An 18182-nucleotide genomic window follows, 5' to 3' on the forward strand; every position below is an offset into this window, starting at 1 on the left:
CCTAGTATTTTACTGTGCTCTTCTGCCTCTATGCTAGCTTGTTTGTTCAGTATATATGTTTATTGATTCAGTGACAATTAAGAAATAGATTTTACATAAAGAAATGACTTAAAATTAATATATCATTCCAATTACGTAGGTGGCACTCTTCAGTCAAAATGCATATGCAATGCTAAGGGTACTTGTTAATTCAAATGGCTTGGTTCATGAGAAATGAAAAACAAAGTTTGTGACCGCTTGTACTTATTTGATATCCCTTGGTGCACAAAGGCTGGAGGTGTTACAGCTGATGTCAAAGTTGTATTCTGCCCTGGGTAACTGCATTCCACTTACCTATGTTTTCCCCACAAAGATTCAGCTGGAGAAAGCAATCATCTTGAACGCCTGCTTGAGTTATTGTGCAGTGTCACTACTGCATATTTGGAAAAAGGGCAACATTTCAGCTCCAAAGAGGTTGTTTTTCAATACTGGATGAGTAAACCTGTTTAAATTTGAAAAGCGGTTTGGTTTCTTTATGGATTAGGTTTCTTTTATATGAAAACCACTATTATTTGCATGTCACGTACACTTCCTATACTGTACCCTGTCAGTATGATCTTTATTCATACGGTGGATTATACATGGCCCTTTGGGTATATTTAAATCCCGTTTTTTCTGGACACAACTCATTTAGCATGTTGCAAAGTACTTATACCAGGAACAAAATAATATTCGGGCATCACTAATTGTTTATTTCCTTTTGAAGTCTGTTGCTTTCCAAAATACAAATTTCAGGGTGAGGCTTTGATCCATGTTTCAAACAGTACAGCAGCTCTTTAAACTATTAGAGGAAAATAAGTAATGCAAAGGGTATGGTCTCTGGTACATATACAAGTTATGGGTCAAGAATGTTATGAATGTGCAGCATCTGTTTCAGAAAAAAAGAAGGTGGGTAGATTTGCACAGTTGTAGACTAACTAAATCAGAGATGTATACCACAAGGTTTCGAAGGAGAGGGCTTATAAATTCGTCAGATGCTGGGAAGGGATTGCAGGAAGCAAAGCTGCTAAATAGAAAGCAGCGATTAGAATACACAGGGTAGGAAAGGGGGAGGAAAAAGAAGGGAACACTGCTGAGTGAGGCAAGCTAGGTAGGAGAGAGAAAAACACAGCACTTAACCCATTGAGGGACATAGGGCATATAAAATAATCTGTGGATGGATTCTTGTTCCACAATTTCCTGTTCAAGTTTGTTTTTAAAGTTTTGTTGTCTAGGAAAAGCAACTATGAAGTTCTGACACTGTCTTTCTGATACTGATGTCAAGATTGGTGTTCAGAAAAAAAAAAGAGCAGTCTATTAAACCTTTCCACTGAAGCCCAGGTCTCACAATTACTTCACCTAGATGGCAGTGATAAGATAATCAGGGTAGTGGATCACCATATCATTCAAAGAAGACTGTATCTGATTTCAAGATCAAATTAGGTTAACAGAGCCATTAATTATCCCTGCTCACAGGAACTGACAGGAAAATTGCAGCCTTTAAAATTTAAAATATTCTTGAATATATATAAGGGTTGCACTTAACATACCTCACCCATAAACTGCAACAACAACAACAACAAATTTCCAACACCTAAAAATGAAGCGTAATTCCTTAATACATGTGCAGCATTTGTTTTAGGCAGTTCAACTTTTAATCAAAGCAAGTATCTCTAATCAAGAGAGCAGAATGGAAGAAGAGAGTTTAAAACAGAAGCAAAGAAAAAGACAGGCAAAATACCTTTCATCAGACACCATGCGAGTGATCTCATATCATATTATAATGATAATTACCCAGAGGGAGATAATTGACATTCCTTATATTACCTAAAGAAAAATCCCACATTCTTCCTTATGGCAAAACATCCACTGACTTTTGCTATGTCCAAGGAAGGATTTCAGGGTTTGTCATAAAAGAAGATGCTGAGTGAAGCAGAATCAGGTAAAATGCAGCACAGATGATGACACAGGGCATTAACATTCCAAGAAAGCAGTAAAGCAGAACCAGAAGTATCCTGGCCAACAGTTTGGTTGGATGGATATTTAATCTATAAATTATTTCCCAAGGTGAAGCGACTCATAAGAGTCTTTCACAAGACAGGACCAAACACAAACTAAAATAAAAATATGTTTCTACGCTACATATACACACAAATACACAAGAAGTGCAAATTTTGCTCCATGCAGCTGTTTAACCCTGTTTCTTTACCATTCTTTAGGAATGTACGTAGAGAAATTTATGCACAAAAGTCTGATTATTGCCAATGGGAATCATAAACATACTATTCATGTGGGAAAAAAAAGATGCCGTAGCATGTCAGACTAGATTTTGCTTTTCATTTCTAAAATGCTTAAGGTGATCATTTGGAAAAGTGCTGTGGATTTTCCTGTTTACTTTATTCATGAATGGCATTGGCACTATATTATTACTAAGCTGTAACAGTACTACTCATATATAGTTTGTCATGTATGGCTGAGTGGTACAATCTAGAGGTATGCAGAGATACTCAAGCCAGCTCTGATGAACGTTAACCTCACCGAGAACTGGGTTAGATTGTCCCAGGCAGAATGTCTCACTAACATGTTGGGGGTTGAGTCTGCTCCGGTATCTCAGCATAGCCCTGCCATTTTGCCATGTACAAAGATTATACTCTTATAACAATCTGTCTGATGTAACCAGAGCCCACTCATGGTCATTTGTATTTATTAATTCCATATGTATTCATTGTTCTACCTATATTTTTACTTTGTATATTTTTAATGAAAATAAATATAAAAGAATGGCAATCCGTTTCTATCATAAAGGTTTCCACAATCCAGCATAGTACCAAAAACACATGTTTAACATTGGCATCTAAGGAGACCTATGCTTAAGAGCTATGTAGGATTGGTGTCCATATTAATTCTTGTAACCATGTTTTGAAAGCGGGAATGCTTCCACGAGATCCGTAAAACATGCAAACTCTTTGTAAATTATTCTGGTCATCAAAACCCTGGTTAGGAATGTTTTCTAATCTTTTATTTATTTATAGACTTTTCTGTCACATCTATCCATGTCAAATCTAAGCATTTCACAAAGGTTACATGTTTTTTAAGACGCATCTCTAAGGTAAGGAAATGATATTATATCCATATATAGATGGGTGCTTGGGGGAAGATGGAATTAGAGTTACTCTGGCTACTGGGGCTCTTCTCTGCAGTCTGTACAGCCCTCAGGTTTGGGCAGCACTGCTACAAAAGGATCATTTCTTAGGCCTAGCATGGAAGAACTATCAGAGAGGAAGAATTTGAAGAAAGACAAACTCTCTCTCTCCCCAGAGTAGCTTTATGGTGAAGTTGTGTTCTATTTGCGAGCTATCCTATTACAACTTCACAAATAAACATGTCTGTTGCTTCCCATAGAAGGAGACTCCTTTATGGCTTCACTTGCAGATAGCCTATCATGATTTTAGCGTTAACGGTGTTTGGCTGCTGGGAAATAAAAAGCAACGAATTGATGGGTATTTTCTGAGAGCTCCAAGTTAAATGTGAGAACCTGTATTAATTTGAAATAAGACTCTCTTGGGGGGGGAGGTGTGCGAGGAAATTTGTATGCCTTGTGTTTTTTACATGGTATAGGAATGAGTCATAGGCTATTAAGTACTTGCTATTGTACTTGTGTTTGAAAATACCTAGCAGATGGTTTATTCTAATGTTCTGTATCAAATACAAGGTATAAATTACCCTCACAAAATAAAACAGCACACAGAAGATTCATATATCAACAGTGTTGATATATTACTTTTTTCCTCCCAACAATTTGATAGTACTGATTGTCAGTCAGAATACAAGCTGAGCAAACTCCTTCCGCTAGGTCACATTCAGTTGCAAAAAATAAATCAACCTCATATTAATTAAAATGGCTATCAATATGTTAAAAACAATTCTTACCTGTTATCAATACCAACTAGGATTAAAAATTAAAAATAAAAAGTCTCAAGTTTTCACCATTTGTTTGCTTAAAACACCTAGGTAAAGCTTGTAAAAGCAGACTAGTGAGCAAGGATCCTGGCTTTCTCTGTTTAAAAATTGCAAATTCTCTGATAAAAACACAACTCCACTGATTAAAAACCCCAAGATCTGTGTTTTTCCATGATTAAAATGAAAAGCCACAATATATATATGTATCAGATGATATATATATGTATCAGATGAACACAATGTTTTATTGATATATTTTCAATTTTAAAACAATTTGGAAGCCTACCAGTACCTCTATTCCTATAATAAATCCTAAATACCTATACATTTTGGTATCTGATTTTGGGTGTTATACCATGGAAAATCAGAGCTCCCCCTGCCCCCTTCACTCACCAGGACATGGGGCCAACTGCAGCTGCACCTCCCCACCCCCACTGCTTTGTGGCATTGACAACCCTGATATGCTGGTGCCCTGTCCATGCCATTGCCCCTCATGCCCCACCCACAGCCCTCCCCACCCTGCAGGTGCCCCTTACTCCCCACCCACATCTCCCTGGACCCAGCCCCAGGCCAGTCAGTGCTACCATGGGAGCCCATCAGAGGCAGCGGGTGCAGGTTGCCTGCTGCGGTCTTGGGGCTCCCCATCCTGCTGCCCTTTCCCTGAAGCTTCTGTGGCCTAGCAGGTGAGAACTGGTGTGGCAGGGTTGGGAGAAGAAGCTCATTGATGCTTCTGGAAGCTCTGTACTGTCATGTTGAGGCACCCCCTGCCTGCCTGGCAGCAAGGAGGGGCACAACCCCATGCCACTGCCCCCGCGGTTGCTGGGCAACTTGCTATGGCAGCATGTGCTCGTGGCAGCAGCATCAAGCTTCCCTGCCCGGCTCCACTCTGCCCTGATGCGTTGTGTCCCACCCACTGGGCTGTGGAGGTGCCAGGGGGCAGTGGGGCGGGGAGCCCCAAGTCCGCAGAGGGCAGCCCGCATCCACCTCCACACCATACACAAATCTGGGGGGCACATGCCCCCCATACTATCCCCAGAAGTGTGCACAGCGGCAGGGAGCCAGCCCACCCCGCCCACAGACGAGCTGCCCACGGCTCTGTCCCACTCCTGGCCTGGGCACTGCCACTGTGTATTCTGGCCCCAGGCCCCATGCACCACCCGGGCTGGGCATCAGCCCCAGCCCTGCCCAACTCATTCCCTCTCTCCATCGCTCTAGGGGCCACAATCCCCACCTCCAGACTTGCCTGTGGGGACCTGCTCTCCAGGCTTCCTGGTGGCCATGTACATGTGTGCGCATGGGCATATGCACATGGCACCCCCGGCTTGACTACTCTCCTTCCGCTCCCCACAGCCCCTTGAAGGCTGGAACTCTGCCAGCCTGCAAGGGGAAACCCACTGTTTCCTGCATTTTTCTTCTTTAAAGGAGAAAATCAGGATTTTTCTCCTTAAAATGAGAAAAATCTGGCCTTTTCTCTTTAAAATGAAAAAATCCGGATTTTACCGTATTTTGCCATGGCAAACAGAAAACCCAAATCCCTGCTAATGAGTTACTTTTTTGTGAACAAGCTATGTCCAGGTTTTCATTCATTTGGCACAAAACTTCAAAGTCTACTTTCAACCACTGCAGGTTTAACTCTCAAGCAAAACTGGTAAAATTAAGTGCGCGCGCATACACACACACACCTTCCCTCCCCCACTCACATTCCATTTTTAAAAACACTTTGAAAAAGGACTATTATTTCCCAACTCAGCAAAGGTACTTTGTTAAGTGCCCAACTCAGCAAAGGTACTTTGTTAAGTGCCCAACTTTAAGCATGTGAGTATCACAAAGTCAGCACGGTGACAAGACACTTCCATTTAGGCATATGCTTAAGCACTTTACTGAATCAGGAAACAGTTTGCATACGATCATAACACAAGTCAGTAGAATACCTACAATTAGAACCTGAAAATCCTGACTCCTATTGGTTTCAAAGTACCTGGCATGTTTCATACTGCCAGTACAAAAACTAGCAAATAATAAGGATGAAAACTGTCCATACTGAAGTCCATGGGAATTTTGCCATGGACTCTAATAAAACCAAGATTTCATCCGTAATATCTTTTATAAAAAAATAGCTTGAATATATTTATGTTTTTATTATTATCCCTAATAAGGAAATTAAAAAAAAAAACAGTATGTGGTCTAGCCTTTATGCACATGTGTTACTTGTATTAACATCAATGGGATTTAAAAGTACATATGGAGAGGATAAGACAGATCCCTTTGTGTTTAGCCATATATTTAAGGAAGCTCCCCAAATGCTTATAAATATGACTGTGCTTTCTAACATTATATAATATATTTACTCTAAAGATTAAATCTTTAAGTCCTATTTTCCAGTCCATTAAAACCTGGAATAGTTGTTTATTTCCATTTTAAAGTTATTCTCTCTTTTTTTAGCTATTTAAAGGTTAGATTAAGCACATTCTTACTATATTTAAGGAATTTAATAACTGATGATAATTCTCCCATGAGCCAGAAGGGTGCTTCCCTGGGGAATGAGATACTTATGATGCACTCTATCCTGGTGAGGAATTATTTCCAGAAGATTTGGGAAAAATCCCAAAACATGTAAATTAAGAGAGATCTGGAATGCTATTTACATCACCAACATGTGTTCCTGGTAGGGACCCCAGCTGAGTACACTCTGTCTGATGGTCAGTGTACTTGGAAGTTAATTGTTTTGCTGAATATAATACATTTTTATTTCAATTATTTTGAAATAACTGAAGGCAGGCAGGGGACTTTGTTCCACTCTTCCAACCCCTGGGCTCTTGGGCTCAGGCCCCAGGAATTGAGCAGAGGGAGTGGTGTCACAAGCCCCCTGCTTACTTCTTACTCCAGGGACCCTGGTATGTGAGGAGCTAGCAAGAATCAGCTGGCAGCTGCTCTCTGCACCTTCTCCAGACCAGGGTGACCTCAGTCTCCAGACAGCACGGGAGCCTTTCCCCACAGCTCCATAGGAGGACTTAAGCTGTGGGAAAGCATACAAATTTCCATTCTCCCAGAAGAAACTCTCTCAAGAGATAATTCGAACGGGTTGGAGTCAACTTATTTTTAATCCTGAAATCACCATTTTTGATCTGGGAGAAACAGTGTGAATTCTTGTACACTTGTGATTTCTACCAGGAAAACAGCAATTCTCCCAGTAGAAACATTCATGCTTGTACGTGGTGTAAGTACAGCAGACTGATAGCATGGTAGAAGAAGCTGAATTCTGTATATCCACATTGAAACCCAAGTTCCACATTTTCTTTTAATATTTTACTCGAGTAACAATATTAATGTTTTGCTACAATATTTATTTTAGGTCATTTTTAATTTTTTTTAAAAAGGAAATGCTTCTGGAATATTGCTCATCTTGGAAGGTCAGGTTTTAATTGAAAATAAGATAACTGTGATTTTTAAAAATATTGTATATTCTGTTTACCGTTATTTAAATAGCTTTATACACAAAATAATATATTATAGTTTGCAATTAAATCTGGCAAATATATGATGGACAATTCCAGGGTTACTTAATCATGCTGTAGTCCCTCACAAAAGATTCCATCTAAGTAGTGGATATAATGCATCATGTAATGTAATATCAGTGATTCTGTTTACAACCATAACAGGCTATCTATGATGCTAAATTGCAGAATCTGGGCCCAAACTTATTGCCCAGTTGACAAAATTATACTTCCCCACTCACCTAGTATTATAGTTTTGATGCACAGAAGCACCACATCTTTTTAAAGATTTTACCATTCTATTATTGTAAGGCCTCACTAATTTTCATGATTGTCCATTGAGAGAGTAGATAAATCAGTGATATATTTTAGTCTTACTGTTGAATTCTGGGGGCTTTGGTAAACAGCTTTAATCAAGACCCCAGAGCTCTTTTTTAAAGAAAAAAACCACACATAAAGAATTAAAAGAAATCCCAGCACCTGATTTGTTTTGTCTTTGGTTTTGTAATTAAAAATAATAAAAAAAATTAAACAAACAATTGCCCTCTTTCTGAATCACATCAATGAACTGGTAAGCCAGATCCTGTTTCTCATAGAGAAATTATTAATGATCAGAGGAAATCTTTAAGCACCAAAATGAGGAGAAGAGTCCCCTGGGGAAAAGACAGTATTTTATGACGTTATTCACATTTCTCTACAATTCAATATATGCAGTTTAAAAAAAAAAAAATATATATATATATATTGCATACAGCTAGACATAAATTTAGAGTATGAAAACATTTTAAACTGATTTGAAACTGACAGGCACACACATTACAATACTTGTCATTATAATATTAATGTGAAGCTCCTTTCCTACACAGAACAGACCAGACCAATATCATTAACAACCCAGATTGATAACAGGCCACCAGCTTATACAGAAGGTCTTTAAATTCTGGTTTCACTGCATCTTGCTATGGTCTTAATGAAAAAAAGTTTCAGAAACAATAGGCAAAAAAGCCTTTTAAAATAGATCCAGTTTGTAGTCGTTGTGTCCTCCCCACAGAGTAATTCAGGAAAGAAATATAAACCTGAAGATTTATTTTTCTGTTTAGGTCTTGCTTGGGGTAGACTGCTATGTTATTGAACTCCCTAGTCTGCAACTGAAAACAACACTAAGTTAACAGGCATCTGTGGGCAAAAATTCATGAGATACCCCTCTGCAGGTCATGCATGTTGACTGAAGTTATTCCATTAAACATATCAACCACAGAAAGCATTTCAAAGAGGGCACATGGCCAATAGCCTACCTCAACATAGTCCATGGCATGGCCCCAGTCTCTCTTAGCATCCAGATTGCCCAGACTGAAACATTCCAGCTGTCCAAGGTGAATCTTGGCTACCGACCGGCTAATTTTTCGAGTTACAAAATTAGCCCCTGAAAAGGAAGTAGAAATAACAGCATGTTCATATGTATTGAGAGCAATCTTTAGTAGGACCCCAAAACTCTACTCATGATAACTTCTTTCAAGTCTTTACTCCCACATGCTTTAACTCACTTAAACTATGCCATCATTTAATCATTTGAGTAAGCTAAGATGCTTCAAATAAGAGTCACATTAGCTCCTCTTTCATGGCAAAAATCTTTCTTTGTGGGACTTCTTAAGCACGCCTAATTTGCTGTCTCAGTATTCAATCCAGGCATAAAGCCAAGGAAAATCAATTGGAATGTCAGTTTCTGAACACAAATGCAAAAGGTTACATAAAGAACAGAAGACAGGCATTTTAGACCACCCTCCATTTCATAAAGAAAATATATACATATAATTTTTGTCTATTAATAAAACTGCTGGTAGGGCTGTCCAAAAATTAAACTTCCTTCAAAGGGTTTACTGCTTCACTAGAAAAGAGAATACATCCATTTGGGATTCTCAGTCCCCCAATTTGGGCAAGATATTAACATAGCAGTTCCAAATTTATTGTTTGGGAACTGCACAAGTGTATTCTACTGCAAGCAGTGGGATTCTGAATGTTTCCCTCCAAAAGTCACATGCCACATCTGCTCCCTTTAGAGTTACTTAAAATAATATTTGCCTTTAGTTTTTTCATATTTAACAATGAGAATCTGATCCCAATACTTTTAAAAACTGATCAAATGCTTCCTCAAAAAAAGAGGTTAACAGATCTTACTCTTGTGAATTCAGGCTGAACAACCCCAATGGTACTAGTACGCTAATATGCCACTAAAATCAAAAGCACATGACAATTAAAGAGTCAAAGGACATAACTGAGTAGTGACAAGATATACTTTATCTAAATAGAAACCAGGAGCATTAACAGAATAAATCACACTATTTTTTTGTAAATGATTATTCACATTCAAACAACAAACCAATGCAGCAGGCATCTCAATGATATGATTCAGCTTTTATTAGGTACACTTGTACACTGCTGGTCTAACAAATGGTCCTTCTTTGGATTTACAGTATGATATACTGTGCAATATTTCAGACCATAACCTTTAGTCCAAAAATAAATGAATCATGGCTACTGCTTTGCACCGTTTAATTCTCCCCCACAAAAAAAAACAATTTTGGGAACATTACTTTCAAACCCTGATCACTGGAAGGATGGAAAAATCAAAATTCCAAGGAACAGATTAATCAGAACCTTAAATATAAATGCTAAATATTTAATGGCATTCTGGTGCATTTATTTAAAAAATAAGAAATAATTTAGTGACTACGAATTTCTGTTTTGTGGGAAAAAAAATCTTATCCCAACTGTAATACTTGACACTGAGAATCAGATTTACAAAGGCATGCACACAAAACCATGCATAAATTTATGTTCACCCAACCTGCATGTGTGAAAACTTGGATGTGACAGGTATGGATAATAGAGAGATACCTATCCACAGGTCACTGCAGGATCAAAGCCTCAGCCAATCCTCTGTGACATGGTTGGAATACTCCAAAAAAAAAAAAAAAAAAAAGGGAAAAAAAGAGAGATTTATTCTAGTATTACTCCAGAACAAGGGAAAGTCAAATTAGCTTTTGTGTTATTGCAATTTTTATAAAGCAAAGTGCTCCAAGTCCTCTATAACGGATGTGGGGCTGGAGTGGAATACCGAGCTCACTGAAGTCAACAGCAGATTTTACATAAGGTCCTTTATTCTTGTATAATATTAGTAAACTGCTTTAAGACTTCAAGAATTCCTAATATTTGTAATGGTGCTTTTCTTTTTATTACATTTTCATTGTCAGCCAAATCTATTCAGGGCAATGCTAAAGTTTGCACTGAAATCACATTATATTTCCCACACGAACAGAAAAGGTACTTTTCACCACCAGTGTTTTTTTTTCTCAGGGACAGAGTTAAAATATATAGTCTGAGGTTTTAGACTGCAAGGGAGTAACATGTGAAATGAGCAGCTTTCAGCACAGCATTCCCATTCACCATATCAACAATGAAAGTTATAATCATCATCTGCGCTGCAGCAAGATTTAATGCCTTAACCTACTAGGTTAAAGAACCTCCATTTTGGCATTATAACCTCCAGAGGCAACACAAAAAGAGTTGTTTTTTTCTGGTTTAACATGGTACTGACTAAAGCAGGATCAACACTACTACGCAGGATATAAGGAGACATTACCACTAGAAGCTAATGTTATCAGTGGCCATAAACATATTTTTGTCTTTTTGTGTATCTATATATCTATATCTATACATCTATAGATGTATAGATATAGATATATAGATAAACATATTTTTACATATGGATGTATAGATATAGACAGTATAACTATCACTAATTTGTACTTACTTAATGAAGAACCCCAAACAATAGAAGTGAGAGAGATTTGAGATGAAAAATATGAACTATTACTATATGGCAATACTCTGGTGAAGGTTTAGTTAAAATGCTTCAGGTCTTCTGTATGGGCTGACCTAATTTTAAGTACCACATTACAAAAGCAGTGCATGAAAGCTAAGCTATTGTTCAGTTTGGGATGGGTGATCATGATTTTTTATGCGACCCTAGACTAAGGATTGAATGACGTTTCAGAGGCACTGAAATGATGTGGATCATAAATAATGTTTAAATACTGATTATCTTCAAACACAGTATCTTAAAATATCCTATTACACTTCATGTTTGATCTCATGCCATTAAATGTACATCATAACTAGAACTTAAAATGATGCCCACTAGAGCCATACGCAGTAGTTAAGGTGAGGTCAGCATTTCCATTATAAAGCCCTATTTCCAGGGCTCTGTAATTTGGGCATAAAAATTTGCTTTGACCTGAAACTTGGCAGACAGGATGTCTCTCTTCTATGGAGTAATTTCATCTATATATCTACACAAAGTTCTACAGATATTTTTTTAGTGCTAAAAACAAAATAAGTGTTGGGGCACAGAAATAGTTCACTTCCTTCTTCCTTAAGAGATCTCCAGGACTCTGCTGTACCTAGGGTAGCATTTTTTCCCTTAAAATTTCCCATGAGAAAATTATTGGTAGTAGTATCGGTGGGAGCATGACTGACTGGCTGGTATTTTAACCACTGCACAAGGACATATCCAGGCATTTGAAAAGTAGGGTGCAGGGCATACCCTTAGTGCTGCAGGGGAGATTGCATTCTCCCTCTCATTCATAGACTACACAAGGGCAGCTTCTGGGGGAGATGGGTAAGACTCCTCCCTTCCCATACACACACATGCACAGCTCTTGGCACCCCCTCCCCTCTTCAGCAAGGGTTGGCTCTGGGTGTAAGCAGGAGGGATCTGCCTACTGCTGCTGCTGTTCCCAGGGCAGAGGAACCCTAGGGCAGGGGAACCCCAGTGCTGCTCCTGCTCCTCTCTGACTGGGGACTTCAGTAAGTAGCAGCATGGGGTATGGGTACAGCATAGTAGTGGACAGTTGCTCCCTTCCAGCGTCTGCTCTCAAATAATGAGGGATATGTGGAGGGTGAACAGGGAGCAGAAGCACCTGGAAGCCAGCTTCCACTTCTGCCTCCAGCTGACCTAGGGGCAGGAAAAGCCTGAGGACCACTCCTGCCCTGCTACAGCTGGGGGCTGTGGGAAGCATCTACATGAAGCGCCAGCTCCTTACTCCCTCCTCCTCTCCTACATTTTCTCCACTGTCCTGAGGGCTCCTGATGCAGGGAGCAGCTGCCCTAAGTGCTGGGCAGGGCTGAGGATGGCAGCATCAGTGGGTGATCCCTCCACTTCCAGGCACTCCTTCTACCTGTCTGCTCCCCATGTATCCCTGAAGCCTTTGGGCCATTGGGAAAAATGCAGTGGAGGAGAAGGGAGCAGTAACCCAGCCTCCTGTGCAACTACTCCTAACAGCGTCCAGTTGGAACAGGGCAGGAGTCATCTTGGGGCCTTCCCACTCCATTAGCTGGGGACAGCAGTGGCAGTGGGAGACCTTCCTTCCTTACTTTTTGGTTCCCCAGGTGTGGGTGTGCCACTCCAGCCTGAGGCTCTAGATGTGCACCATACACAGCAAGGGAACTTGGCATCAGGAACCATGGACAAATGGAGCTGCTGGTACGTGACCTTCCTTCTGGAAGAGGGGTGCAACCATGCCACTGTGCCCCCTGGATCTGCCCTTGGCCCTGCATCATCTAAGATCTCCTCTGAGCTGGTCTATATGATGCAGTGGCTAAAACGCCAATTGTGGATACCTGTATTTGTGTTTCCATCAGAGCTACCACCTGCGGCAGTGCTTTTGACCATGTCAGTATAAATTGAAGGCCCCTTTTTAAAAAAAAGATTTTCAGTGTGAGAAATGCTAAGAGAAAAAAACACAAAGGAATTTTAAGGAAGGAGAGATGTGAGAATCCCATTGTCTCCTGGCTTTGCATTCCTTCCTCCGTCCTGGGGCCCATAAGGCAGCCTTCATCTTTTACGTCTAGAGAAAAATGAACTTGCAGAGTTCAAATACTTATCAGTCAGTCAAAATGCATTGCTGTTGATTGAGTGATTTTAGCTTGACATATTTTGATTTTTAATCAAAACGTCAAAGCAGGAGAGACGATCCCTGGGCTCTTGATATCTGACAGAAGTACAATGACCAAATGATGGAATGTGATGAAAAGCATTCCTTCTTCCCCCAAATGGGGCCAAGTATGCTAGATCTACCACACACAGCTGTGGGTGCAAAAGAGACTGTGCATGTGTTGCTCTTTCCCCTCACTTCTTCAGTTTTAGAACAATTTTTGAACTCCTATACAATTTATAAGGGTGTTTTGTCAACGGATACTGTGGGACCATGCATGTATACTTATGGATGTACCAGAACATACTGAAAGGCCTTTTAGAAGCTTGGAAGAAAAGACATTTGCTTTACATGCCTGCTGTGCTCTAACAGTAACAAGACTAACAAACTAACACTACCAACCAAGTTCTGCTCTCACTTTTGCTGCTATTGATTTCAGTGCAGTTCCTCCAAATTTGTTCTCTTACAAGAAAATAATATGATTGATTTGATCTAAAGGAGCTTTTATAAAAACTCTAAAATGGCATGACAGGAGATGCAATGTTTGGGACAGGGCATAAAATTACTCCAATCCCAATTGCAGCATCATTTTAACATCTGTCAGGGGCCATATATACATTACTTTAAATCCTGGACCATCAGTTCAATGTAACTAATATTTCATCCCTTGTGTTCTATCTTGTACTTTCAAATCTGAATGAAGTAGTTCTCCTTGAGAAGGTCCATTTTTTGTATGTTTCAAGTGTATACACAATCAGAAGTGGAAGTCACATGGTCCAGACTTCTTGAAGAACATATTGCAGCAAGGTAAGTAACCATTCCACTTTACATCCCAATATCTCTCAAACTGCTGCAGCTAAATACACTTCAACAACCTGTTACTAAAGTGTCACAACCAGCATAATACTCCAAGCTTTGGTCTTTGACTACAGAATTTCTGTAATGATATAAGATTACTTATACCATGCATAGGAAAAAATCCATCGCAATTCCTGTAATAGCATATAGGGGCAGACACCTTAGTAACACTTTGACAGTAATATGTAGCAATTCAGATGCAGTAATAAGAGATATTGCTGGTAGCTGCATTGGTTTAGAGGCATAGACCGACAAAACTTTTGGGGCAAAAGCCATATCTTTTATTAGACCAACTAGATAGTTGCAAAAAAAAAATTTTTTTTTTATTTGCAAGCTTTCAGGACTAAACACCCTTCATCAGGCAAAGGAGATTTCAAAGATTGTAAAACTTCTCCCAGGCAGAAACAAAACTTCATATTGGACGGGAGAAATAAAAGATGGTATGGGGTTCTCCTGGGTAAGAAAGAGAGGACTTTTATTACATCTTTTATTTCTTCTTTGCAATATGAGGTTTCATTTCTACCTGGGAGAATTTTTACAATCTTTGAATTCTTGTTTGCCTGATGAAGAGTGTTTGGGCCTGAAAGCTTGCAGATAAATAAAAAAAATTGCAACTATCTATTTGGTCTAATAAAAGTTATCGCCTCTACCCCAAGAGTTTTGTCTGCTGATGCAGTAATAATGGAGTCTATCAAATTTCAATAACTTCATTCTTGTTAGTCTTTGCAGATAACATTTGAAGGCTAATGACAAAAAGGCCTCTGTCTCTACAGATGCTGGCAAGAGAAAAAGGGGAATTTTTCTCCATATGTTTCTTAGGCTCTGGCAAGGATTGGAATGGAGGTCCAGCATGTTCAAACACATGCTATACCTGATGCATTTACTAAACAAAGGGAACATATTTCTTTTAACACATATATGCTGTAAATGATATATTTAATGAGATCATTAAAATGTTCTGATTGCCCCAAAGTCTAAACTACTCATAATTTCCATTCTCCTAGAAGTTAGTTTGTTTATATGGCTTATTAAAATTAAATAATGAAACTGTTTCTGTCAGAAAAGAAATCCATATTCCCCTCTTGCTTATATTGATGTGAATTAAGAGCAAACTACACTGAAGCCAATGGAGTTATGCTAGCATAAATCAAAAGAAAATAAGGCACCAGCTGTTTACGCTGATTTTAAGTAACGGCATTCATTTCAAAGTGTGATTTGTGATTAAAGTGTTAAATTAATGAAGGGACAGTGCTGCCTTTAGGTGTTTCTCATAGAGGATCTATTCAGCACCTTCTTAAACTTAACTATATGTATCACCTATAATTCCACTTTTAACCGGACATACCAAATCCTTATTTATTTAACCCTACATTAAATGATATCAGCAGAGATGCTTGTAACTGAAGCATATTTCCACTCCTTCCCTTTCTATCATTTAGATGATACATTCATCGTTCAGTTGATTACCAAATATAGCCATTATGGAACAGCAAGTCCCATTATCCTTTTTTTTCACAAATGAAAGACACTTCAGATAGTGGTGGAAAGCTTCACAAGCAATTCATTATTCAGTCTCGCGCAATACAGGAAATGTTTCTCTGACCTCAGCAACAGATGAAACAGGAGGTGAAATGGCCTTACTTTTCTAATCCTTCATATGAAGATGCTAATCTTCTTGCTAATCTTATTTGTAATACTCTCTAGTCCTTTTTAGTTTTATTCATATGCAAATATTAGTTTCACACTTTGTTTTGGTTTGTTTTTTTGTGTTTAATTTTTTTTGCAATATACACTCTCTTAGAATGTTAAAAAACTGTTAACACTCCATAAAATAAGTCCATGGAAATTTAGTAAACTTTAGGAAACCTCAACAAATATTTACAACTAGGAAGACACTCTTCATGACAATTAAGTAATTTACTACTAATTAAATCCCATTAGTGTATCACTTTCCTTCTTTTTCCCATGAAAATTAATAAAGCTCAACAAAAATTGCAGAATTGTTATTTACAAAAAATGATTAGCCCCACTTGCTATTTATCTGGTACTCTTCAACTGACGTTCTTTGAATATAACCCTCATTTCGTAATTGGAGAAACTGAGGAATAAAAGTGAAGTGATTTTCCTAATGTCACAGAAGTAACCAGCATCAGAGCCAAGAATAGCACACCTAAGCTCGTGGTTCCAGGTGTACACTTTCACGCACAATTTATTTCACTCCTCATTTAATATTTAAATAAGGCCTATAGCCTAAGAGAATTCTGAAGGAATGATGTGAGTTGGGGAGTGAGGTGACACTGGAGCAGGATTTATCTACTCTTTACTAGACTGGCCCAAAGTCTCTGCTCTTTACTAGACAGCTACAGTAAAAGCAAAAACGTAATGCATTAGGACTGCCTGACCATGTTGGGGGCCCATGTGATTGCAAGGTATGCAACGCCTCAGCACAGTCCCTCAGATGGTATAGTTTGTGGTTTCCACGGCTGCAGGGTACAACGTGGGAGACAGGGGTCTTCTAAGGCTGAGTAGTAAAAGGCTCCAGGAGTTGGGAGGAAGGAAAACAGGAAAACTGGGTTTGTTTGAATTTTTCATTTTGTAAAAGTTGGTGGGAAAATAATGAGAAATGTATACACACAAGGCTGCCAGGAGGTAGCTCAAAGGGGGAAAAAACCCATGTTTAGGTGGGATCAGATACATTAGGACCTGGCCACTTAGCAAATACAGAAAATGATGAAAGTCAGAGCAGAGGCTTGTCAGAGACCACTGCATATTCTTCAGTACCATAGTAAAGTTTACAGTGAAAAAGAATATTGCATGGAAAATATAAAAATATTGCATTTTCCACGGTTAGGATTTATAGTATTTTGTGCTGGTCAGATCCTGCTATATGAGTTTACTTAAAAGTATATAAGAGCAGACCAACAATCCTCATTTGCCACACAAGCGTTCTATCACTATGTTCTTTCTACAATTTTTCTTAAATTAAAATATTTTATCTCAGGAAATATATACCAGACAGGAAAAGGTGAGGCATCAAAAATTCTTGCAGAGGAAAACATTAAACATTATTTTCAGTATTAATAATATTAAAGCGTTTTTTGTTCCAAGTTTACTCCATGCTGTTAGTAATGCTTTTATGAACACAATACTGTTTCTCTTATTCTTTGTCCCTCATAATTGCTTTTTTAAAGCACACTACATTCCATATGCAATAATTTCAAAACAAACTAAAGAAATCTTATTTAATCAATTTTAGTTTTAACCCCAGCATTTTTATACCCTAATTTTTCTTTAAAATTATATGAATGATATTATCAAAGCACATTGCTAATTCACAGTGTCATCAAACAAGACATGAATTTATAGGCATGCACGGTAGCATTTGAGTATTCTTATTCATTTCTTTAACTACACTTAAACAATTAAAGCTATACACATGCTGTAATGAATTGGTCCTCAACGCCCAGTGAAGTTAAGAACTGTAGGAGACATTTTATGACCCTCAAGAACAGCGATCAACAACCTTTTCAGACTCTGGGTTAGAATGACCCAGTTTAGGTCAGAGGTGGGTAGGCACCAATGCTTCTCCCCACAATGGCACAGGGAAAGCTCTCGCTGTCACTGATTTTCCCCACAGCAGCACTAGGAAAGTGACTGATGCCAAACCACTTGCACTGAATGCTGTTGAAGCCCCATGTCTGCAGGCGAGAGTAAACAGTAGAGTAAGTCGCCAACCCCTGCTCTAGAACACAAAATCATTAACTTTTACTTAACTGTTTAAGGACAGTCAAACTCAAATTCAGGATACTGTACATTAAACAAATATAAAATAGTAACCAGTTGGTTATCATATTTAATG

General features: G+C 38.7%; 1 protein-coding gene across 3 annotated transcripts in view; it reads right to left on the reverse strand.

Moving 5' to 3' along the window:
- Positions 1–18182, reverse strand: part of GMDS (GDP-mannose 4,6-dehydratase) — a 607114-nt gene that overhangs the window by 313282 nt on the left and 275650 nt on the right. For all 3 annotated transcript variants that reach the window (XM_025202406.1, XM_006022214.3, XM_025202405.1), the window contains exon 7: positions 8768–8895. In XM_025202406.1, the coding sequence (XP_025058191.1) occupies positions 8768–8895 (128 nt within the window). The remainder of the gene's footprint in view (positions 1–8767; positions 8896–18182) is intronic.

The sequence above is a fragment of the Alligator sinensis genome, unplaced genomic scaffold (genome assembly GCF_000455745.1).
Source record: "Alligator sinensis unplaced genomic scaffold, ASM45574v1 scaffold579_1, whole genome shotgun sequence".
In the NCBI taxonomy this organism is placed as follows: domain Eukaryota; kingdom Metazoa; phylum Chordata; order Crocodylia; family Alligatoridae; genus Alligator; species Alligator sinensis.